This window comes from Hydra vulgaris, chromosome 10 (genome assembly GCF_038396675.1).
Source record: "Hydra vulgaris chromosome 10, alternate assembly HydraT2T_AEP".
Taxonomy (NCBI): Eukaryota; Metazoa; Cnidaria; class Hydrozoa; order Anthoathecata; family Hydridae; genus Hydra; species Hydra vulgaris.
The window spans coordinates 18,030,770-18,057,481 of NC_088929.1; the positions used below are offsets into that span (position 1 = coordinate 18,030,770).

At 25.7% G+C, this 26,712-nt stretch overlaps 1 protein-coding gene across 2 annotated transcripts; it reads left to right on the top strand.

The window, feature by feature from the left end:
- Positions 1-1,084: 1,084 nt before the first annotated feature.
- Positions 1,085-25,801, top strand: LOC100208689 (SCO-spondin). 2 transcript variants are annotated; one of them, XM_065808764.1, is made up of 31 exons: positions 1,085-1,506; positions 1,597-1,653; positions 4,065-4,232; positions 8,168-8,350; positions 8,577-9,176; positions 9,587-9,769; positions 10,067-10,231; positions 13,116-13,289; positions 13,409-13,594; positions 13,679-13,852; positions 14,387-14,560; positions 14,749-14,934; positions 15,016-15,189; positions 15,498-15,671; positions 17,062-17,247; positions 17,334-17,507; positions 17,721-17,894; positions 18,083-18,268; positions 18,350-18,523; positions 18,832-19,005; positions 20,509-20,694; positions 20,804-20,977; positions 21,269-21,442; positions 21,671-21,844; positions 23,827-24,003; positions 24,099-24,284; positions 24,425-24,595; positions 24,726-24,893; positions 24,988-25,076; positions 25,270-25,447; positions 25,604-25,801. In XM_065808764.1, exons 2-31 carry the CDS (start codon positions 1,602-1,604, stop codon positions 25,651-25,653), a joined length of 5,388 nt encoding a protein of 1,795 aa, XP_065664836.1. In that variant the 5' UTR covers positions 1,085-1,506; positions 1,597-1,601; the 3' UTR covers positions 25,654-25,801. The 2 variants fall into 2 exon arrangements, with proteins under 2 accessions (XP_065664836.1, XP_065664837.1); XM_065808765.1 differs by lacking the exon at positions 20,509-20,694 and having other exon boundaries at positions 1,264-1,506.
- Positions 25,802-26,712: the final 911 nt, after the last annotated feature.

A 26,712-nucleotide genomic window follows, 5' to 3' on the forward strand; every position in this document is an offset into this window, starting at 1 on the left:
CTTTTCGATAAAAAGGAGTTGGGAGGGAGGGCTCCCTAGAGCCTCGGTGTTATTAGCCTCTTTTTACCTGTACATTTAACTAACTTCAATATTTTTATTTTCAAAGTCTGTGTAAGTATTAAATTAACTACAAGCATTATCAGTTAAATTAAAATAATAAAAATCACAAAAGAATCGGAATCGCAATTGAGAATCGGAATCGGAATCGGTATTTTTTGAAATCGGGACATCTCTAAAAAAAATACATAAATCTTCTGTACATTGCCTAAATGATAAAAAAGATACGGTTTATTTTATAATAATCAAATTTTTAAATTAAAATAATACTTAGAATAAAGTTACGTCATTATGTTTTTGTCATTTGGTTAAAATTATGTCATTTGGTTAAAATCGTCCACTGCAATACGGTACCAATTTACACATCCTTATATACGTATTTTAGCCGTAAAAAGTAACTTTTAGAACGTACCTGCGGTTTTACTAAAAAATATAGACACTAGAAAGTTTTTAAAAAAAAGATTTAGGTCAAAACACAAAAGAGGATACTTAAACCAGCCATATTGTTTTTAAATAACTACCGAATCTTAGAATCAATTGGCCTGTAAATCCTGAAAAACGATAACTTTATAAAATTGTGTCCAAAAACACAGTTATTAAAAAGCTCGTTGGTACTGTAATACTTACAACATATAGTATTTAAATTAAAAATGCATTTTCTTATTTGCGTAAAAATTTTTAAAAAAAATAACAAAGCATAAAACCAAAAGTGGTTTCTTCTAAACTGCTTTTAAATCATCCGCCAACATAACTAGTTTTGATTGCAACTTTTATTACTAAACAGTTGAGGACCGCTTTAATTGGTTTGTAGATTGTTTTCGGTAAATTGGATGATATGCGTATATTCATTCTTAAAGTTATGAAATATAAAAAGTTTTAGGATGAGTAAGACACAAACTTTTGATAATGACAAACTTGTGTTAACAATACAAATAATCTTGTAAATATGAATAACAAATAGTAAAACAATCAGATTTCCGTTTCCTTCAATAGCTTTATAAAGCTAAAGTAGAACAAAATAATACTGTTTTATATGCTATGTATTGGTAATTTATCGTGGCATCCAAGGTAACACCTAAAAGCGTGCATAATAAACCGGTAGTTAATGAAAAGAAAAGAATTTTTACTTTTTTGATTTAAACAAAAGGGGGAATTATTAGTCATTAAAAGCATTCAGATTTATTTGATAAAACTGTTTTTGTATCTAGCATTGAGTTTTACGAATATTAAGAAATAATTCTCTTAAAGAGAATTCTCTTCTACTATTATGGAAAAAAAATTCCTTGCTTTAAATATCAACCAATAGTATTGCGTCGGGGAATCATTTATAAGCCAGTTTGTTTCATCTTTCATCAATTGCTTGTTGGTTGTTGACCAAGAGCAAATCTAAGAGTATTTTCTAAGAAGTTGCCGTTCACGAAAAGCAATATAAAGCTTTAATAGGAGAAGGTAAAATAAATGTATTTATATATTTTCAATTAAAAAAAGAAGTTTTACATGTACTCTACGTTAAATAAGCAAACTTGTTTTTTAAAATAGGAAAAATGAAGTATTTGATTGGCTTCTACTTTATTTTCTTATTTGCATCTTCAATAGGTAAACTTTTTATATTTCTACTAAATAATATAACACACTGCACTTCTTTGGTACAAAAAACGGGTGCAAAAAACATTTTTTTTTACAAAATTTATAATTTATTTTTTATTTTTGTTATACTGTATCCATCTATTGTATCTATATAAGATACCAGTTTAGTTGGTTTCTTCATTTTTTTTAAAAAAAAAAGACAAAGGACACTCGCTTTTTAAGTGAAAATAAACAAGCAACCTTCTAAACTCTGACTGGTTACTTTTATTTATGTCCGAGTCCCAGTAAACGCAAGAAGTGTTTAACATAACTATAGAAACGTCTTAAACGCTTTTTTGTATTTGAGACGTTTGATTTTTAAGACGTGCCCCAGGCATTATAAATCTTTTTTATTGCGCTTTGCAAATCGTTTTCCGACCTAAAAGTAAAAGTAAAAATTAATTAGAATACTTGGGTAACAAGTAGTAGTAAATCAGTCAATAAAAATTACCTCATTTTAAATCAAAAATCTTTGTGTTTTTGTTAAAAATAAAAAACAAATACTGAAAAAGCAAAAAGTGTTTGAAGAAGTTTTAATATAAGACAATTCTACAATTTCTTTTTTTCCTATTTTTTTTAATTATTAATATATAAAAAATTACACGATCATTACAAGAGCATTTACGAGCTTTTTTAATGGTGACGCCTATTTTCTAAATTAAATCCCTCAAATCATTGAAAAGTTAATGAAAATTTTTATTTTGCACTAAATTGCACTTGGATTAGGAATCAGAAAAAAAAAAAAAACCAAACTCTTAAGTGAGCGTGAGTTAGTTAGGTTTTTGGGGTCATAGAACTCAAATATGGAACTGATTTTTTTTGTGTGTGTGTAGAATAAACATCTGTAAAACGCGCACGAACGCATTTAAAACCGTTTTAGTGAACTAAAACATATGTAACCATTAGGCCGACTTTTTTTCTAGTGAACGAATCCAGGTTTAGCGTTTTTTTTGTAAAATCAAGGCCCGATTTATTTAAAACTTATTTAAACATTTACACTCAAAAAATCGTTTTCTGATAATAATTTTTTATAGATCATAGATCACTCGTTTTTTACGGTATTACCCATAGGATGCCTGAAATACATGCCCGCAATACAACCCAAATTTTTTAAATCGTAAATTTGTTGTCGTCAGTTTTAATTTTTAAAACTATCCGTAAAATTTTAATACAACTAAAAACAATAAAATTTTCCGACTTGTAAAAGTAATGCTTTCTTTTGTAACTAGTGGTATCCTTTTTAACTATGCAATCCAATTTTTATTGCTGTCAATTTTCAATTAATTACATTTTTTATATTTACATTTAAAACTCAATTAAAAAATGTCATTTTAAAAAATAAAATAATTTTAAATGAAATAGCTATTTAATCAATGTTATGATTAAATGAGATTTATATGATTAAATATAAATTTTTGGAAAAAAAAATTTGCTATTTTAATCGAAAAAAATTACTTACAATCAATGTGTAAATGCCAAAGAGAATAATTCATTCTCTTTCAAAGAGATACAATACAAAGAGTCTTTGTATTATAATTTATGTATGCAAGAACAGGTCAATAAAAAACCAAATCATGTCATGATTTAGTTTTTTATTGACCTGTTTTTGCATACTTAAATTAGTGATTGGTAAGAATTCTTGCTTCAGGCCTTAAAAAAAAAACCTAAAAAAAAAAAAAGTTATAAACTTGTATATAACAAAAAAACTTTATAATAAAGTAATTGTTTCACACTAGTTTGTTTATGCTTTGAAATTAATTTTAACTAGTGCTGTCATTTGTGTGTTAGTAACAGTTGCATATTTAAAATTTTGGAAATGAGAGTCCTTATCTGTGGCGAAGGCAACTTACCTAATAAACAGTAAACTCTGGTAATAAGGATAGAAGAATAGAAGGAAACCTATAGAAAGAGTAGAAAAAAACTTCTGATATTAAGCCTCCTAATTTTATTTTTGATAATGGTTAATTAGATTACAATCCAAGATTTATAAGCTTGTTCTGTTAACTTTGACTTCTTCTCAGCAATAGTATCTAGGGTTACCATACAACCTCTTTTTTCATAGGAGAGTTTGCAAAACTACATGACAGTCTATCATACTAGAATTTATTCATGTCAGGAAACGTCTGGTAACCCTAATAGTATCAAAATAAAGATACTCAGACGCTATTGATCAAGAGGACAGGCTAATCCAGAAAGAGCATCTCTTAAAATATTGCTTCAAATCTTTCAAAGTGTCATATTGAATTGTAAAATTGTATTTTAGAACCTTATCGAAACGACACATGTGTGGTATTAATGTGGACAAAGTACCACTCTTGTGAAATAAATTTCAAAAAAAATAAAATAAATATCATTAATTTTCAATGTACTATTTCTCTTAGTTCAAGCTCAAATACTTACTCAATGGACAGCATTCAGTGATTGCCCAGTTACATGCAATGTCGGTAATCAGGTCCGCACACGCACACGAACTTGTACACCAGCAAACTTATGTCAAGGAGTTAGTCTGTTTGATACTACTCCCTGTAACACACAATATCCATGTCCAGGTAAAATTATTGATTATTATATACACACACAACACACATGTATATTTATATATATTTCCAAAGTTTCTCTTCAGCACAAAATGAGTAAATATTCTAATAAATAAAACGATTTTTTTAATTTTTATTAAAATCATTTATTTTATAAATACATGTTTCAACTATATCATAGCCATCATCAGTTAAAATCTATTAAAATGGTTAAATCAAATCAGTAAAATTAAGTTGAATTAATAGAGACTTAATAATAAAAGTACAATAAAAATGCAATTAAATAATGCAACAAATGTTTTAAAAAGATAAAAGAACCGGTAATGTTAAAAGGAACTAGATTGAAATTGTCATTTTTACATGGTTTATTTGTTTATCAATAATGGGTTTTTCCCACTCTACGTACATTACTTTTAATATAAATTTGTTGGAGGTCGAATCCAAAATTAAAAAATCAACATGATTGAAATTATTAAAACAGCTTTCATTTGAATGAATATATTTATAATTGTGTGAGTTTTTATCCCTTTTATCCCTTTAGTTTCGCCAATATAACAGGATTTATATATATGATATAGTTGAAACATGTATTTATAAAATAAATGATTTTAACAAAAATTAAAAAAATTGTCTTATTTATTAGAATATATATATATATATATATATATATATATATATATATATATATATATATATATATATATATATATATATATATATATATATATATATATATATATATATATATATATAGGCTTACCATATGTCCCATTTTGACCAGGATTGCCCTGTTTTTATACCATTTGTCCCAGTGTTCCAATGGTTTTCAATTTGTCCCGTTTTCATCTTTGTTGACTTTATTAGTGTGTATGTTTTTGTTTTTATTTAAAATAGCAAAAATTAGTTGGAATTTACGAATATTTCCAAAAAGATTACCTATTTGTAAAAAAACTTAATGGTGGAGACAACAAAGTGATGTTTCAGCAATTTTCAACAAAATTTTTTGTTGGACATTTTTGACAAGCAGATATAAAAAATCATTTAAAATGTGTCTCATGCTAAGCTAATATCTCATCTGTTGCATGTTTTTCTTGAAGCTCTTTCTTTTAAAAAAAAAATTTCCTAAAAAATTGTGAGGAATAAAAAGATCACGCCCTTCCTCCTCCTTCTACTTCACTTCCTTATTATTTTAGTTTACTCTGCCTCCACCCCACCCCCAACCCCACCCCCCACTTCTTACTCCATACTATCCTGTACAGATTTACAACTTCAAACTTATGGTAAGCCTATATATATATGTGTGTGTATGTCTGTGTGTATGTGTGCATGTATATATATATGTACATATATATGTATATATATAATATATATATATATATATACATATATATATATATATATACATATATATGTATATACATATATATATATATATATACATATATATATATACATGCACACACATACACACAGACATACACATATATATACATATATATATACATATGTATATATATTATATATACATATGTATATATATATATATATGTATATATTTATATATACATATATATGTATATATATATATATATATATATATATATATAATATATATATATATATATATATATATATATGTATATGCATATGTATATGCATTTGTATATATATAGATATGCGTGTGTCTGTGTGTATATATATATATAAATATATATATATATACGCATATATTTATATATATACACACACATATATATATCCACACACACACACACAAATATATATATATATATATATATATATATATATATATATATAAATATATATATATATATATATATATACATATATATATATATATATATATATATATATATATATATATATATATATATATATATATATATATATATACATATATATATATATATATATATATATATATATATATATATATATATATATATATATATGTATATATATATATATATATATATATATATATATATATATATATATATATATATATATATATATATATATATATATATATATATATATAGGTATATAGATGTGTGTATATATATGTATATATATGTGGTTGCCATTTGGTAATCATCGAAAAAGAGGAGATATTACTAAGCATGTTAAATGAATGGGCAGTCCCTATTATTTAGCAAGGTTGTACCAGAGTGGATCTCTTTTAAGAAAATTAAATAAACAAAAACCCTTTTTTTTTTTAAAAAGTACCCTTTTTTTGAAAAAAAGTAATCAAAAAAACTCAATCATTTTTAGTGCAAATCACTTTTTACTTTTATATTCAATTTTGATGCTGTCTTACAATTATTGAGTCTTGATTAAATAAATCTTTTAAAACGGTATATTTTAATATAGAATAAGTTATTCTATATTGAAATATACCATTATAAATAATATACGATAGATAAAAACTATATAAATGCAAGCCATGAAGTAAATCTTCATTATATAACTTGTTTCTATTGTCATCTTGTAACCATTATTTACTTGTATCTAATTAGTCACTAGCATCAGTTATCAATTTCACTGTCATCGACCAATCATTTGTTGGAACAGAGTAAGAACTATAAACAGAGGAAGATGAATCATACCAACTATACATTTTTGTTGAACATATCTTTTTCAATAAGTCTTTGTTTGATAACAAATACTTATTGAACTCATAAGTTAGAAAATTAGTCATGGCACAATGATTTATTAACATAAAAAAGGGTTTTTACATTTACAAAAAAAATAAAGCCTTCAACTTGATCCCAAATAAGGGTACTGTCAAGTTTCATCCAAATGAAAGCTTTTAACTTGTAGTATTGGGAATAATAACAGGTCAAAGGTCATCCAACTTGCATAATCTTGACTTATTATTTAGATGCATTGTTATTGGTTTATTATTGTTAGATGCATTAGATAAATAAGATTAACAAAAGGAAATTTGTTTATCTTTGTGAGAAACAGAAATATATGATCCAGCTGGCTAAATTTTAAATTTGGCTTCACAATCATTTCTCCCTTTTTTAAACTAGAAAACTTTTTTTTGGACGACATTATTGATAGTGTCCCAATTCTTTTAATTTTTAAATGTCGAATTTAAATTTAAGGAAAAATTTCTTGTGTAACAGCAACCAATACACTTTGTAACCTTCATAAAATTTAACCATCTCGACTTTCGTTTTCGCAAGTTTAAATGCGTGCCCATTTTTCAAAATAGTGTAATGAAGAGAAGAGAACAAGTTTTGTTTGAGCATTTTTAATAAATTGGTTGAATGACTAAAAATAGTTTAGATTTAATAGTTTTTACATTTTCAGTTCTATATATAGTCAAAATTTAAGTATTAAATATGGAATTTTTATAAAAATTAAATTAAAACCTCCAAAAAGAGAAGATTTCATGTTTTTTTCTGAAATCCCTCCAGACTTATTTTTTGCCATAAAATCCAAAGATCTCCGGGCAAATCCCCGAGATCTCTGGATTTTATGGCAAAAAATATGGGAACCCTATATATATATATATATATATATATATATATATATATATATATATATATATATATATATATATATATATATATATATATACATATATTTGTGTGTATATATATATATATATATATATATATATATGTATTTATATATACATATATGTGTGTGTCTATATATATATATATATATATATATATATATATATATATATATATATATATATATATATATATATATATATATATATATATATATATATATATATATACATACATATTTGTATAATATTCACAAATTTTTTTTTATACAAGTTGTATAAAGATAAAGTGAAATGGAAAAAATTGTGAAAAATTGAGTCGTAACAAAAAAAAATTAAATCTTTACAACAATGTTTTGTTTTAAAAATCTACAATATAAAATTAAAATTTTAGATTACAGACTTGGTGATTGGGGTACTTGGAGTGCTTGTTCAGAATCATGCAAAGCAACTCAAAATTATCCAACGCGTGTTCGAACTCGTTCTTATTGTCTCAGTAATTCAACATCTTCATATCAGTGTACTCCTGATTATATGATTAGCTATGAAGCTTGTAACATAGCACCATGTTCAATAGGTATTGGTGAATTAATTTGATTAAAGAGTTAAATTAAGTTTTTATTTTTAATTAAATTTCTTTTTTTTTTACTTATTTATACTTACTAATCTTTTATTTTTATTTTAACTTTCAAAGAATTTTTATTTTTTTATTTTTTATTTATTTATACTTACTAATTTTTTTTATTTATTTAATCACAACTTTCAAAGAATGAATAGTTTAATTCAGTTATCTATTTTTTTAGTAAAGTCTTGCAGCAGTATAAACTTTACTTTTGTCTTTGTGTTGGATACATCGTCCAGCGTTGATCCTCAGGAATGGCAAGATGAAAAAAATTTGGTTTTAGCTTTTGTTAATAGCTCAGCATTTGGAGTGAATCCAAATGTTGATGTAGCTGTGGTAAACTATGGTACTACTGCTAAAGTAGAAGCTGATTGTGGTACATTTAAAAGCTACTCAACTTTTGAAACTTTCATGAACAATTTGAAAATGTTAGGTGGTGGAACTGCTATACATAGAGGGCTTGCAACTGCAGAAGCTGTATTTGAAAGATGTCAAAAACTTAATATGAATCCTGTTATAATTCTCCTTACTGATGGTTATGAAAACATAGATCTTAATATTGACAGCAATATAGCTATTGAAAATCGTATTAAAAGCAATAAACTTTTAGTTGCGGGTGCCGTACATGAATATGTTAAGTCTGAAATAGATAGAATAACAAGTTATATTGTTGATGGACAGAACGTATCTTATAGTTACTTTGCTTCAAACTTTACAGCTCTTTTAAACACCCTTGGTAGCACACTGTATTCTGATGTTGTTACACGGAGCCAATGTGAAAGTAATGTTTATTTTATATTTTAAAGTAATGTTTTCGCATATTAAAAAACATGTTTGAATACAAATTTAAACTTTTTTGCAATTTTAAACTAAAAGCATTTTTAAGTTGAAGCTTTGAATTAATTAGACTAATTAAACTTAATAAAGGCAACTTACATAGTAAAAGAAAAATTTCTATATAAAATTTTCCAATTTAGAGTCATTTTAAATTTAAGCTTAGTTAAATTGCAATTTAAAATCATCTAGTTCAAAATTTAATCCAAGTTGAAATTAACATATCACAAATGAAATAGTTTTTAAAATTTAGTTAAATGTGTATTTTTTTATATTTAAGTGAATCTATAACTATAAAGATTTAATTTCAATAATAACTTGTGTAAAGTTTTCTTTATAACATTATTTTGCATTTAGCTCAAGGACAATGGACAACTTGGTCTGCTTGGAGTAGTTGTTCTCAACTTTGTGGATTTACTGGTACTATACAGCGTTCTCGTTCTTGTAGAAATCCAACTACAAATAAATTTCAAGAAGACTGTGAAGTAGTTAATAATATAGCTAACCTTGACTTTATGACCTGTTTTCAACCATGTACTGGTAAGCTTTAAGTTTTTAACTATTTTGTGTTGTTTTACTTTTCTTTTATTACTTAAAATTTTTTAAAGGGTGACAATTTATAATCATTTTAATTTTTTTTACCATAGTTTATAAAGTTTGTGTTTAAGGAGAGTTAATATTAAAAGAGAAAACAGTAAAATTAATTACTCTGAGTTGTTAATATATAGTATCGTTTTACTTTTTAATTTAAAATTTTTTTTTTTTTTTTTTTTGTTAACAGTAAGTATAAATTTTTAACTATAAGAAAACCAAAACATTTTTATTCTATTTTATTAGCCTCATTTTCTGATTGGAGTTCTTGGGGTTCGTGCTCAGCAAGCTGCCGGCTAGATAGTGGTCCTCCAACTACCACTCGGTTTAGAACATGTTCTTCTGGAATTGGATCTTGTATTGGATCTTTAACAGAGACTCAAGAATGCAACACAAATACTCCTTGTCCAGGTAATTATATATATATATATTTTTTTTTTTTTTTTTTTTTTTTTTTTGAGTTCTTTCAACTTACATTCTCAATAGGGCAATTCCACCAAGCAAAATTTTTTGAAAATAATAATTGGTATGGGTGTGGAAGATTTGATATGTGAAACCAAACACATTTTATAAAAAATTATTTAAAAAAATGTAAAAAACTGATTCGGGCTTCAACATATAAAAACGAAAAAATTCGGAATAGTTGTGCAAAAATAGATACTTCACACTTGAATAAAGCATGTTGTAAAATTTGGCTAATATGTAAAAAATTGATATAAATGTAAAACCTTAAATGTTATCGGATGTCACCCATAAAATATAGGTCTGATTTGCGCTACAAGAGACTCTCAATGCATGGTAAAACAGTGTAAACTTTATTTATAGCACCGATTAAAGAAAAACAAAACATCAGTTTAAGAATTTTTTAATTATCAGATTATTTATAATTTATTTGGGATAAAATAATTAGTTTTGTTAACATTTCTGTGATTATCTATTTTACTCTGATCTTTAGTAAAAATTTTGAGACTTTTTTTTAAGACCATAAACTAGCTTCGATGCTTTGGTTACAGACTTTACAGCATATTCAATTGATTGAGAGTTTAGAAGATATGTAAGTGGCAAGATCTCTCCAGATTTTTTTGTGTTCATCAAATCATTAGATAAAAAACTAATTGTAGTTAGAGGCTCCACCTCAATTCGACATTCTTGTACTAGGTCATTCCAACATTTACAATCTTCATAATTGATTTTTTTTTAATCTTAGGGGCAAATTTTTATTTTCTTTATTTTTTATTTATCTGTTGAACGCTGTTTATTACTCAACCTTGTGTTTTTGTAGGTTATGCAAATAAAAATTGAATTTTTTTTTCTTAAAAAAAAATTGCTACCATTATGATGATTTGTTAACGATGTTTCAGATACAGTCATTTTGGGTAACTTTATATGCTTTGCGCTAGTTTTAACTCTACATTTTTTTAATTTTTACAAGCCAAATATTTTTGCATAAAGGGTGTTCTGATGATATAGTTTTTCTAGATTTTCATAAATTTTTTCAATATGCCAGTTATTTTTAAAAAAAACAAAGTTTAAGTAAGGATTCAAAGTTTAATAGTATTCAAAGTTTAATAGTATTATATTCAAAGTTTAATAGTATTATAAGTTACCTTAACTTGCATTTAGGGTAACTTTGAATACAATTAAACTGAATGTCGATTTTAATTTTTTATTTTTAAAACTGTTTAGATTTCTTTGCATTACTTTAAAAAAATTTTTAAATACATCAAGTAAAAATATTTTGACAATAAACATACAAGTTATTCAATAAAATAATGCAAGTCACTGAATAAACTTGTTGATCAAATTTTAAGTTTATGAAAGAAAAAGTTTTAAAGACATAATTCTCTACTAATAAACATCATTTACTATAAAAAAATTACAGTGTTTAAGGTTTACAAAAAATTAAAGTTATAATATCTGAATGTGAATAAAATTAATGCAACTCTGCAACCAAGATGTCATCATTTATTGTATACACACTCTCATCAATTGAGAAGGACTCATTTAGAATGTTTCCAAACAATTTATAAGCAATTTTAAATTTTTCGATTTGGCCGGGGTATAGGTTTCCTCATACCTGATGAGATAAAATGAACTTTCAACAAACTGTTGGTTTTTTGGTGTTAGAAGATGTCATAATACTCTGTTTTTGAGATACAAGTTTTTTCAATATTATCATTGTTTTGTTCAACTTGAAAAATTACAATCAACTTGGATTTGTCAGTGTCACAAGTCATGGTTGAGTCAAAATAAGCTCTTTTATAACATAAGCATAATCTTCGAAAGCATGTGCATTGTTATTGTTTACTTGTTCTAATGAAAAAATTCATAATTTTTAGACATGTAAAACTTCAATAAATTGCTCATGTCCCCAATAACTTGATAAACGTCAACATACTTTTAAAAAAAATATCCAATTTTGAATTAAACATCAATATTTCACATTATATCCACGTTGTACCTGTTATCCGGAATTACTCCATTTATTTCGTTCTTAGATTTTGAATAACTGAAGAATAATCTTAGATAACAATCCTACACACGTTTCCTTGAAATACTATAAGGTATTTTTTCTTTTCAACAACAGATATCTGTCAAGATAAAACTAACACCATTTTCAACAAAAGTTGGCAATCTTTAAGCTATTGTCTTGTTTTTTCGGCTATCAACCAAATAGATTTTAATAAAACATTATAAGTCATTAACACCAAATGGCAGGCCTTGTTTTAAATTGTTACGCGTAGGGAGATTTACATACGCCTTGAGCGATTTTACAATTCACAGAATTTTCCTCATCTAAACCAATATTTGATGGAAAAATGGAATTGCTCTGATCCTCAATATCAAATGTTTATATTTATTTCCACAATAAAAATTTTTAAACATTGAGAAAAAAATTTTAAATTTTAAAATTTTGATAAAAGTTCTATTTAAAAAGTTATTTAAAATCTAATAATAAATTATTTATAAATCTCAAATAATTTAGTTTCGTAAATAAATTTAAATATTAAATTATAACAAGTAGTTAATATAATGCAATGCAATATAGGCGGGAAACACTACTCAGATACAAGAGCTTGTAAACCTGGATGATAATCTTATTGTTATTATCACAATAAGAATGCTCATTTTTGAACTTGATCATTCCTGATCTGCAAAACAGGTTAGCATCAGGAAGGTCATCTAGTTGTTAAAAAATGCTAAATATAATTTTTAATTTATTTTAGTGTAAATAAAATTATATTTTATTTTCAGGTTTTTATGACATAAATTTGTTATTTTTGTTTTACTTAAGGCACAATATCTTCATGGGGATCATGGGGACTATGTTCAGCATCCTGTCAGCTAACATTAGAGTTACCAACTCAACAACGATCTCGTGTTTGTGTTGGAGCAACTCTTGGAGGAAATTGTGGTGGACAATCTACTGTAGAGTCACAAAGTTGCAGTGTTGGAATTTATTGCCCTGGTATTTTTTGTTATAAATCTAGTTGATTCCCACTTAATTCCCAGTTCTCTTAAAGCTTTCAGTTTTTCAGAGCTAATTTTATTGTATTTTTATTTGTATATTACAATGTTTTCAAATAGGAACTATATCAGATTGGAGTTCATGGGGTGCATGCTCTGATGTTTGTAATAATCTTGTTACACCACCTTCTCAAACTAGAAGTCGATTATGTATTGGATTTTCAACATGGGATCCTAACTATACGGGTTGTCCTGGTATTTCAAAAACTGAGCAGCAACCTTGTAATACTAATATTGGTTGTTCAGGTATTAGTCATTTGAAAAATTAAGATGATTTTTGTAATTTATTTGAATCCTTTACTGAAATAATTTTGTTTTGTAATTAAAAAGGTACATATGGTGCTTGGAGTGCATGGAGTAGTTGCTCAGAAAGCTGTCAGTCTGATATTAGTGCATCTCCATTTCAAACTCGAAATAGACAGTGTTTAGGAGCTACTATAGGAGGTGGTTGTTCTGGACCAAGTTCTCAAACTCAAAACTGCAATGAACAAGTGTCTTGTCCTGGTAACTTTTTTTTGTACTAAGAAAAGAATTTTCTTTAATAATTAACTTCTTGAATTTTATTTAATATTTCTCAAACTGTATCATATAATATTGGAGCTTCTTGTTTAGGTACCGCTTTCCTTTTTTATTTAATAATTATTGTTTGTTTTTTTTCTAATTAAATCACTGTATTTGATTAATCACAAACACTTTTTTTGACACTTTTATTTGTATTTCCCTATTTTTGTAAAACAATAATTATAACTAAAAATATAAAAATAAAGCAACAATTATAACAATAAACTTCAATTGTGTAGTGTTAACTTGTTTTATTTATTAAAAAAATAATGCATGTTCCCTTTAATGAATTATTTACTTTAATTTAATGAATTTTCATGTTATAAAAGAAAAGTTAATCATAATTATTTTTATAAAATAAAATGTTAAAATGGTAAGGCCATTTAACTTTAACTTTAAATTTAAACAAATATGTTTAAAGCTGGCCCCCTACCATGAACCCATCAATTAATTATTATATTTTGTGTTTATTTTAAGGTATCTTAAGTGCATGGGGAGCATGGGGAGCATGTACAGCAAGTTGTCAATTAAGTTTCACTTCACCTACTCAAACAAGAAATCGTCAATGTGATCGTGCTACTTTTAATGGCAATTGTAATGGAGCTATGTTAACTGATACTCAAAACTGCAATGAGCAAGTTTACTGTCCAGGTTTGTCTTCTTGAAAAAATTTGTTCTTACAAATAGCTGTGATTTATTGTCATAAGTTGAAATTTAACCAAAAAATCTGTTAAGTAAATCAGCTATGAAAAAGTAATAAAACTGATTTTGGACTAGTTACGCATGTTTTGTGAGTTTGTATTGAATAGCTTAATTTATTAAAAATGTCATTCTTCTAGGAACAATATCGGATTGGAGTTCATGGAGTGGATGCTCTGCATCTTGTAACAATCTTGTTAATGTACCTTCTCAAACTAGAACTCGATCATGTGTTGGGTTTTCTACTTGGGATCCTACCTATACAGGTTGTCCTGGTATCACTAGAAGTGAACAAATTTCTTGTAATGCAAATGTTGGTTGTCCTGGTAAAAAAAATTCATAAAAATTTTTTTCTTAATTATTTTATTGTAATCTTTTAAACTGAACTTTTGAAAAATATATAACAGGTATTTATAACGCCTGGAGTGCATGGAGTACCTGCTCAGAATCTTGCCAATCTAATACAAATTTAGCACCTTTTCAAACTCAGACTAGACAATGTATAGGTGCAACACTAGGAGCTGGTTGTACTGGGCCTAGTTCTCAAACTCAAAACTGCAATGTAGGAGTGTCTTGTCCAGGTAGCAATTAGTTTTTGTTATAAAACTTTTTTTGTTTTAGTTAATTTATCCCACTTAAATCTTGCTTTAAATATTTTATCAACTGTATATTAACAGTTTTATAATGTATAGTTTTAAGTTAGATTTTTATCAGAAGTAAGTTAATAGCATCATTTTTTTGTGTGTTTTTTAAGAACAGTCAAAATGTAAAGTTTCCTCTTCTGATGATAATAACGTCTAGACTTCCTACAAATTTTTTTGTTTAGATATTTTTAATTTTGTCAAGAGAATAGTACTTAATTTATTTTAATTATATGTATATGTTTCAGGTATATTAAGTGCTTGGACAGCATGGGGAGCCTGCTCAGCCTCTTGTCAACTTGACTTTATTGTTCCTCAACAAACCAGTACCCGCACTTGTTCTGGTGGTTCTTTTGGTGGTAATTGTAATGGAGCAGTTTTAACTCAAACTAAAAACTGTAACGCAGAAGTTTCATGTCCAGGTATTTTTATTAAAAATTTTTATCTAATTTTTTTTTCGTTATAATGCATTTACGTTAGAGACGTTAAACAATTAGGTTTTAACAATTTACGTTCATTAACTAATGTTAACTGTTCTTGTGTATGACACTTGCTATTATATTTGATTTTTTTTCAATTTTACTTGTTTAATTAATAATAAAAAAATAATATTATTGATCTTCTTTTATAGTTTTATTTTTTTAATTTTAAAAAATAACTCAATAATTGAATAAGTTCATTCAAATTTTTAAAATAAAATAACAGTTTGAAATTTTATAATATTGAAAAATAAAATAAACTTTATTAGCGTCATTTTTATACTATAGTTATGAGTTTGATTATCTATGCCAAATAATGCAGAGATTAATAAATTTTATTACTTCAAAAGAAATTAAATTGTGATTTCTTAGTACTGTGTTTGTAAAGAATTCTAAAATAGATTTTAGGAGATAATAATAGATGTATACCTCAAATTAGCAAAGCAATTAACTAAAAAATGTGAAATTTGAATAAGTTTAAATTTACATCTAATGTTAGTATTACCTTTATAATTTTTTATTTTCATTGCTTTTTTTACTTTTATAATTTGTAATTACTTAATAGTATAATACAGGTTAAATAATTTTAAATAATTGTTAAAGATTTTTATAACAGGTTATAATAGGTTGGCTACAATAGGTTAGCTACAATAGGTTGGCTACAATAGGTTGTCTACAATAGGTTGGCTACAGGTGATTATTAAGATAACAAGAATAATGACCGTTGGTTGTTTTTTGTTTTTTTTTATCAAGTTCTTCATAACATCATCATAAAATTTTTATATAGCATTTTGAAACCTCTTAAATCTAAATTGAAAAAAATAAATTAAAAGCCCAGAAAAAATTAAAAGACCTGTTTGTTACTTATGAAAGATTTTTGTAAATTTTGTTATATATATATATATATATATATATATATATATATATATATATATATATATATATAATATATATATACATAAACACTAAAAAATGAATATATATACTAAAATATGTATATATATATATATATATATATATATATATATATATATATATATATATATATATATATATATATATATATATATATTATATAATATATATTGTATACTATAATAATAGAGTTTAAAATGATAATGGAAAATGAAATTGAATAAAAGTTATATGATAATAAGTTTCTTGATAATTCGTTAAAACACCTAAATAAATATGATAAAATCTGATTTTTAATTTTTTTTTATTTTTAATTTTACTCCTAATTTTTGATTAAAAATTTATATAATATATTTAAATGTTATATAAATTTTTATACAATTTTTAACTGCATTTTTTTACAAAATATGCAATATAGGAGTATTAACTGATTGGGCTGAATGGGGCGTATGTTCTGCCTCATGTAATACTCAAGTCAATGGACCATATCAAACTAGAAGTCGATCTTGTGTTGGTGCTTCTACATGGAATCCAAATTATGTGGGTTGTGGTGGTGCTAGTTTGAATGATCAACAATTATGTAATCAAAATGTTCCATGTCCAGGTGATATTTATTTTTTTATATTAAGCTCCTTAATGGTTTTTGCTGTAATAACAAAAAATGTTACTTATAATGTTTTTTAACAAAAGGTGTTTATGGTGCATGGGCAGCATGGGGATCCTGCTCAGAATCATGTCAATCTAATGTTAATATAGCTCCATTTCAAACTCAGACTAGGCCATGTCTTGGTGCTACATTAAATGGTGGATGTCCTGGAGCAAGTTCTCAAACTCAAAGCTGTAATGTTGGAGTTTCTTGTCCGGGTAACTTTTTTTTTTTTTTATACAATAAAAGAAATTTCTTTTAATAAACTTTTTAAATTTTATTAAATAATTCATAAAACAAATAATAAAATGGAAAATGTATAGATACTGTAGAACTTTTACTTTAAACAATTTTGATGTTAAATTGGCCCCTCTACCTTAAAGCTATCAATTAATTTCTTATTTTGTATTGTAAATTTCTATATTTTAAAGGAATTTTAAGTGCATGGGGAGCATGGGGAGCATGTACGGCAAGTTGTCAATTAAGTTTCACTTCACCTACTCAAACAAGAAATCGTCAATGTAATGGTGCTACTTTTAATGGCAATTGTAATGGAGCTATGTTAACTGATACTCAAAACTGCAATGAGCAAGTTTACTGTCCAGGTTTGTCTTCTTGAAAAAATTTGTTCTTACAAATAGCTGTGATTTATTGTCATAAGTTGAAATTTAACCAAAAAATCTGTTAAGTAAATCAGCTATGAAAAAGTAATAAAACTGATTTTGGACTAGTTACGCATGTTTTGTGAGTTTGTATTGAATAGCTTAATTTATTAAAAATGTCATTCTTCTAGGAACAATATCGGATTGGAGTTCATGGAGTGGATGCTCTGCATCTTGTAACAATCTTGTTAATGTACCTTCTCAAACTAGAACTCGATCATGTGTTGGGTTTTCTACTTGGGATCCTACCTATACAGGTTGTCCTGGTATCACTAGAAGTGAACAAATTTCTTGTAATGCAAATGTTGGTTGTCCTGGTAAAAAAAATTCATAAAAATTTTTTTCTTAATTATTTTATTGTAATCTTTTAAACTGAACTTTTGAAAAATATATAACAGGTATTTATAACGCCTGGAGTGCATGGAGTACCTGCTCAGAATCTTGCCAATCTAATACAAATTTAGCACCTTTTCAAACTCAGACTAGACAATGTATAGGTGCAACACTAGGAGCTGGTTGTACTGGGCCTAGTTCTCAAACTCAAAACTGCAATGTAGGAGTGTCTTGTCCAGGTAGCAATTAGTTTTTGTTATAAAACTTTTTTTGTTTTAGTTAATTTATCCCACTTAAATCTTGCTTTAAATATTTTATCAACTGTATATTAACAGTTTTATAATGTATAGTTTTAAGTTAGATTTTTATCAGAAGTAAGTTAATAGCATCATTTTTTTGTGTGTTTTTTAAGAACAGTCAAAATGTAAAGTTTCCTCTTCTGATGATAATAACGTCTAGACTTCCTACAAATTTTTTTGTTTAGATATTTTTAATTTTGTCAAGAGAATAGTACTTAATTTATTTTAATTATATGTATATGTTTCAGGTATATTAAGTGCTTGGACAGCATGGGGAGCCTGCTCAGCCTCTTGTCAACTTGACTTTATTGTTCCTCAACAAACCAGTACCCGCACTTGTTCTGGTGGTTCTTTTGGTGGTAATTGTAATGGAGCAGTTTTAACTCAAACTAAAAACTGTAACGCAGAAGTTTCATGTCCAGGTATTTTTATTAAAAGTTTTTTATGTAAAGTATAATTATTATTTTTTAGTTGTAATGCATTTTCATTGTATTTTTCAGCAGTAGATGAAGTTAGTAGTTCAGTATTAAAAACCTGAGACATAAAACAATTAAGTTTTAAGAAATGTTGTATGTTATATATATATATATATATATATATATATATATATATATATATATATATATATATATATATATATATACGCACGTTCAACTCCTGCAGATGATGCTACCACAGTCATCAATTGCAATATTGTGTTTAATGTTTTACTTTCAATGTTATCAAGGTATGATCTCCACCACTGAACAGACAATAATGCTGTTAAAACTTCCAAGCTAAATTCAAATTCCAGGAATGGATACAATTTTTCTTTAAATTTCATACCTATAAGAATAATATGTGGGTATTGTAGATTGGCATATTCCCACGCAGTATTTTTTTCAATTTCATTCAACATTCTACCTTGGTATTGAGGGTAAAGAAGATTAGCCAGAAGATATGATGGTGTCTCTGCCTTTTAATATCTTTTTTTGAATTTCTTTTGGATAGCTTTCTCACTTTTACACAAAAGTTTGTTTTCTAGATTTTTCCATACTTTCACTAAATCTGCTATTTTACACGTCACTTTGTGACTTATCAAGTGCAAAAGCAATAGTTTCTAAGTAAGCAAGTAGATTTTCTGCAGATCTCTTAATGACTAATAGTGTGGATAGTTTTGTGGAGATATAAGATTAAAAGAAATGATTATGGAATCCTGAGTATACTTCTGACCTGTTTAACCACTACATTATGCACAAAAAACACAGCCAACCAATTTCATGTTACTCTAAATTATATTAAAAGTTCAATAAAAAAATACTTTATTTAAATCAAAAAATTCTGATTTGAATCAAAAAAATTGTTTTTTTTTTTTAAATTGTGATTTTTTCCCTGTATAACTTTGTGATATGACTAAATTTTATGGTTTGTAGAATTATTTATTGTATATATGGCTTTATGGTTTACAGAATTATATATTATATATGTGGCTTTATGGTTTATAGAATTATATTTTATATATGTGGCTTTATGGTTTATAGAATTATATATTATATATGTGGCTTTATGGTTTATAGAATTATATTTTATATATGTGGCTTTATGGTTTATAGAATTATATATTATATATGTGGCTTTATGGTTTATAGAATTATATATTATATATGTGGCTTTATGGTTTATAGAATTAATCTGGTTAATCTAAAATTAACTGAAAAAAAAAAATTCTTTTTATTTTTGCTTTTTTTTTTTTTATTTATCTTTTTTAATATAATTTAATAATACTTAACCCTATTTTTATTATTTTTTAAATTTATTTTTGTATTTTATTTTGTTTTTGTATTAACTGGTAAAGTTGAAATTGTTAGAAGTAGTGATTTAATTACATATAGCGGTTGCATAATACTTGCTCAACAATATTTTTTTAAATTTTTTTGTTAAAATAGGAACATTAACTGATTGGGCTGCATGGAGCACATGTTCTGCATCGTGTAATACTCTAGTCAATGGACCATATCAGTATAGAAGTCGATCTTGTGTTGGTGCTTCTACATGGAATCCAAATTATGTGGGTTGTGCTGGTGCTAGTTTGAATGATCAACAATTATGTAATCAACTTGTTCCATGTCCAGGTGGGATTTTTTTTTTGTTTGTTTTATTTTAATTTGACCTATTTTAGATTTTTGTAATTTTTTATGGGCTTTTCAAGCAATTATTTAAAAATATTCTCACTCAATTTAGGTTTTTATACTGCTTGGTCAGCATGGAGTACTTGTTCTGAATCATGTCAATCTAATGTTAATAGTTCTCCCACTCAGTTTCACACAAGAAATTGTGTTAACTTTACATTAAATGGTGGTTGTGTTGGCCTGAGTTCTGAAACTCAAAATTGCAATTTCCAAGTATCATGTCCAGGTATTATTTAACTGTTTTTTATGATGGTGATCATGATCATAATAACGAATTTATTTAGAAAAAAAAAGTTTTTTTTAGTGAAAATCATGATCACTACACATTTGCTACAAATTTAAAATTAGTTCTTAGGTAAATTATCATATTTTCAGGCTCACTCATTATCATAATCATCAATGAACTATGAAGAATTCAGGTATCATCATCTCACACATCATCATAGTCATCACAATAATGATGTTGATAATTCATTGTTATTTTATTAATACTTTATTGTTTTTAATATATTCCCAGGGGATCTTACACAGTGGTCAACATGGTCTTCATGCAGCCAGTCTTGCCAGATTAGCTCAGTAGTACCAACAATGACCAGAAATCGAAATTGTTTAAATCCTACTTTTGGTGGTAACTGTCAAGGACAATCACTTGCGGATGTAATGTCATGTAACGCAGGCATAGTATGTCCAGGTAGAATTTTAAAATTTACTGCTATTAATTTATGAAATAAAAATTATTAAATATTGCATTAAAAAATTATTAGGATAATCTTATTGAATTATTATTATAATTCAATATATATTGTTATTATAATTCAATATATATTATTATTATAATTCAATATATATTATTATTATAATTCAATATATGTTATTATTATAATTCAATATATATTGTTATAATTTTCATAAATTTTAGGTCAATTGACTGATTGGACATCATGGAGTCAATGTCCAGCTACGTGTCAACAAGCAGTTGGTCAATTTAATATGCAGTACAGATCAAGACAATGTGTTAATACAACTACTGGAAATTGTGGTGGAGCTTCATTAAACGATCAAGTTGTTTGTGTTAGAGATGTTCCTTGTCCTGGTAAGATACAAAAATATAACTTTATGTAAAATGATTTTAAAGGTATTTTTTTTATAATAATAAATTTTTAAAATTCTTTTTTGATAATAATAATATAAAAATATAAGATAAAATATATGAATAAAGAACAATAATATATTAGTGGACAATAGTAATAAAATGAAAAATAAATATTCAAATGAAATAAAAATAATATACAAGATTTAATAATTTGTTATAAATGCAAAAAATAATGATCAAAATAGGAGAGAATGTAGAACAATGGAAAATATCAAATATAACAACATTAATTGTCTTATTACTATCAATAATATATTTTTAAAATACAACAGTACAACAATATATTCATGAACTATGAGATATGATATAATAATATATTAATTGTAATAATAATAATAATAATAATAATAATATTAATAATAATATTTTCTCTCCACGACAAAAGAAGCAAATTATGCAATAAAAATTTAATAGTGCCATTATTTAGACTTGTAAACTTTTTGTACTAAAGAATTTGTACATATAATTTGCAATAAAGCATATTTTTTACAAAACTCTCATGTGCCAATAGTATGCTGTTATTAATACGATACTATGTTCCCCAACATGTCCAATATCAATTTACTTGTTCTCTTCACATCTAAGTTATTGTTGCACTGTTTGGGGTCAAAAAGGTAGTTTTTTTTTACAAGATTTTGTAAAGCTTTATAATTGTCTCTTCGTGTTTGATTTTCTTTAAAATAAACCAACAAATTCGTTCAATAATTTTTTTATTAAAACAAGTGACACAAATATTACACTCGAAATACTTAAAATTTTGACTTGCACACTTCTTTTTTCAACGCTATCAAATATGGCAAGCTCTCTATAAAACGTCAATGTATTTCTCACTGGAACCAAATAATACCATTTATAAAAAAAGATTTTTATTAAATTCCCTTTTATTACCAACATTCTTTTTCTCAATCGAAACTAAATTAAGAATTTTTTATTTAAGTATATATTTAATGAATATTAATTTTATATTTTATTATTATTGCTTTTTTTATATTACTGTATTCATAAAACTATTATTACTTTTATTTTATACTCTTTTTTACCTCTACTATTATCAATTTTCCTTTGTTTTATAAATCTTATTAATATTATTTATAATGATAGTGATAGTGATTCAATTGTAGTAATAGTTTTATGGTTATTGTCCTAATTTTTGCAATTGTTATGTTTATTTTAATAATTTCTGTCATAGTTATAATTTTTACTATAATTATTTTTACCATAGTTTTTATCATTAGTTATAATTTTTAGTAAAGTTATCATGATATAGTTACTATTTGTAATGTTTTTTTATTCACATTATTATTAATATTATTATCATTTTTATTATATTATTATTGCAATTATTAATATTATCTTTATTTATTAGTGCTTTATTTTCCTTTCTTTCTTTCTTTTTTTTTCTTTTTTTTTCTTTTTGTTTTTCTTTTTCTTTTTTCCTCTTTATTTTATTTTAAATTCTTTCAATGTTTTATTTATAGTTTTTTTTTTTGTTTTGCTTTTTTTTTTAGGTGTCACTCCATTGACTAGTTTTTAACTATATGAGTGACACCTAACCTTATTTATATGAGTTTATAAAATATTATTGAAAATTTTCATATTTTATGGTTTAATAAATGGATTAAAAAAAGTATAAAAAAACATTTGCAGTAAAAAGCAACAGAAACATTTTTTTCAAAAGCAAAAACTTGTTTGTTTTAGGGTGAGGAATGTTTTATGCCATAATTTCTCTCCTTCAAATTAGCTTCTGAAATAAATATAGAATCTAATCTAATACTAATACTTCATCTTTTTTTTAGTCTTTAACTTTATTATTTTTTTAAATTATTATTTATAGTATAAACGTTTTTATTTTGTTTAAAATATAAATGTTACATACGAAAAATTCAAGTTGTTTTTGATTGAAAATAAAATTATACCTAAAGGAATACTTAGCCAATGGAGTACTTGGAGTACGTGTTCAGAGTCTTGTAGAAGCAACTTGTTGATAGCCCCATCTCAAACTAGAACAAGAACATGCACAACAGCTACACTTGGTGCCAATTGTGGTGGTGCTTTGCTTGTTGAATCCCTCAGTTGTAATGCTAATGTAGGATGTCCTGGTAACAAATGAAACTGTTTAAATTAAAATATTATTGTTCATTTGTCTTATTCATATTCGTTTGAACAAGTTTTTTATTCTATTTTATTCTACCAGGTGTGTGGACCAGTTGGGGACCATTTACTGATTGCTCTGCATCTTGCCAGTCTACTGGTAATATTGTTCCAACTCAATCGCGTCAAAGGTTCTGTGTTAATAATACTCTTGATGGACCTTGTCCTTCTGATAATAATGGTGATAAAATCCAAACTGTTCAATGCAATGTCGGAGTTATTTGTCCAGGTACGGAAGTTTACTTTATATATTACTGGTATATTTGAAGAGATAATGAAATATGTTTTTGAATTATAAATTTCACTCTTATTTAAGTAATCATTCTTAATTAAATTTTATTAATATCTTCATTACTTTTTTTGATTTAGTAAGAGGAACTTGGGGTGCTTGGGGTGATTGGTCTTCATGCAGCACAAGTTGTGATGCTGGTGTCATTCAAAGAACACGAGCATGCTCAGTTCCTTACCCAATAGGAGCTGGAGATGATTGTATTGGCAACACTACGCAAACTCTTCCTTGTAAACTGTTTGATTGTCCAAGTAAAAATTTACTATTCACTTCTTTTAATTGTGATAAATAAAGACAACTTATTTATTTACATTTTTGTAGTTTTAAAAACTTTTTTTCAATTTTTGCTCTCAATTTAAATTGTTTCAATTTTTTTAAAAGAATCATGTGCTATTGAAAAACGCTGCAATTGTTCTCAAGTTAAACAATGGTCTTCTGTTCCTACTTTTGACCAATTCCAATCAAGAGGCTTAACTCTTGGAGCAATAGAAGCAGTACTTGGATATTTAAGTTCATATGGAGATGATACTGTTGATAAAGCATGTCAAGGTATTTTTTTGTGTTTATTAAAGATAAGTTTTGACCTTTTTAGTGTTAACAATGTTTTATTTATTTGATATTGACACTTCATTGTTGAACATAGCTTGCAACACTATGATGTTAACCACATTGAGATCGAATGTTGCTGATCAGTTAACTCAAGCTAAGGCTGCAAGAGCAAAACTTGAATTAGTAAGTCATTTTTGTTTTTATATTAAAGTATATTATTATTTTGTTTTTTTAAAGCAATCTTTTTTTTGTTTGTTTATTTGCATATATTATATATATATATATATATATATATATATATATATATATATATATATATATATATATATATATATAAACATGAGTTATAAAAATATCATTTTTCGTTTTAATTTAGATTAAAAATGATTTACGTGACGTCATCTACTGTAATGGAGTAATTTTGAACAATGCAGGTTTATGGAATCTCTACGATTTATTATTTGAGCGAGCAACCATGTTAGACGGGGTTATTATAGAGTTAAACGCTATTTACTTACGTTTTGATGCTGCGTTGACTTCTTGTCAATCGTACGGTAAGAAGTTTTTTTTTTCATAATCAAAATAATGCTATAGCTAAGTGAACATTTTACACTTATCAAATTATCGAATAAAGTTAAAATATATAAATAAATATTAAATTTATTTTCAATATTGAGTTTTTTTTATAAAAATCTTTTTTTTATTTTTAGGTTGGATACATCAAACCTTCAAAACAATTTTACGCAAATGCACCTTTTAAAATGATTTTTTAAAATACATATAAATACATTTTTTTATTTTCTTACTAAATGTATTATCAAATATTGTAAACTAAACGCATTTATTTAATCTTGTATTTTTATTTATGCACTTATTTAGCCATTAATCTTTTTATAAGTTCCAATATAGTAAACATGTTTTTTTTTTAACTGTTTTTATTTTGCCCTTTTCGCCTTGTAAATTTGTTATTTACAAAAATTAGCTAAAATAGTTCTGAATATAAAGTATTATGCTACCTAAAAGTAATTAAGTCACAATGCATTAAGTTGACTAAAAAAATATAAAAAAAACAAAACAAGTTAGATACTGACCATCTGTTATCTTACATTAAAATGAAAGATTAAAAAGATTGTCAGTATCTAACTCGTGGAAATTTGTGTCATTCTTTTGTTGGTGAAATGCGGTTTTTATTTGCATGAGTATAATTTTAAATCTTCGGCCAATAATAAAAGTTATCGCAGCGCGGCAAAATATAACAATATTCAAAGTAATATAAATAATTAGTATTATTAATAAACTACAATAAATATGTTACTTCACCCTGGATTCCAATTTTAAGTATAAGATTGAATCAAACATTTGCAAAATTTGGAAAACAATTTTTATAATTTTAAATTAGCAGTTTAAACGAGGAGATATTAATCCGGGTGTTTATCTTGTTCCATGTAAATGCTAAACAGGCAGTTTCATAATAACCAGTATGAAACACCAGTATTCAATATTTTGTGGAAAATGGACAGACTCAGAATTGGCAGAATAATGTAAAGCTGTTAAAATTAGAAAATAATTTTTATAAAAGAGCTATCCGGAATCTCTAGAAATTAGGCAATATTTTGACACTCAAAATTCAGGTATAAACAGAGATTTTGTTTTGTTTACATTAGTTTGTCGTTGTACAATTATATAGTGATAATAATAAAAAAAATACTAATTACATTTACCTTCCACAAATTTACAAAGGTAAACTTTACAAACAAGGTAACTGAAAGCAGATCATGAAGATCTTGTCATCAGAACCTTAAATAGTACCAGGAATTGA

Excerpts from the sequence above, each read along its gene's own strand:
- LOC100208689 (XM_065808764.1), top strand. The coding sequence starts at position 1,602 with ATGAAGTATTTGATTGGCTTCTACTTTATTTTCTTATTTGCATCTTCA. Across the intron at positions 10,232-13,115 it reads CACAAATACTCCTTGTCCAG|GCACAATATCTTCATGGGGA; the intron begins GTAATTATATAT and ends GTTTTACTTAAG. Across the intron at positions 15,190-15,497 it reads TGTAGGAGTGTCTTGTCCAG|GTATATTAAGTGCTTGGACA; the intron begins GTAGCAATTAGT and ends TATATGTTTCAG.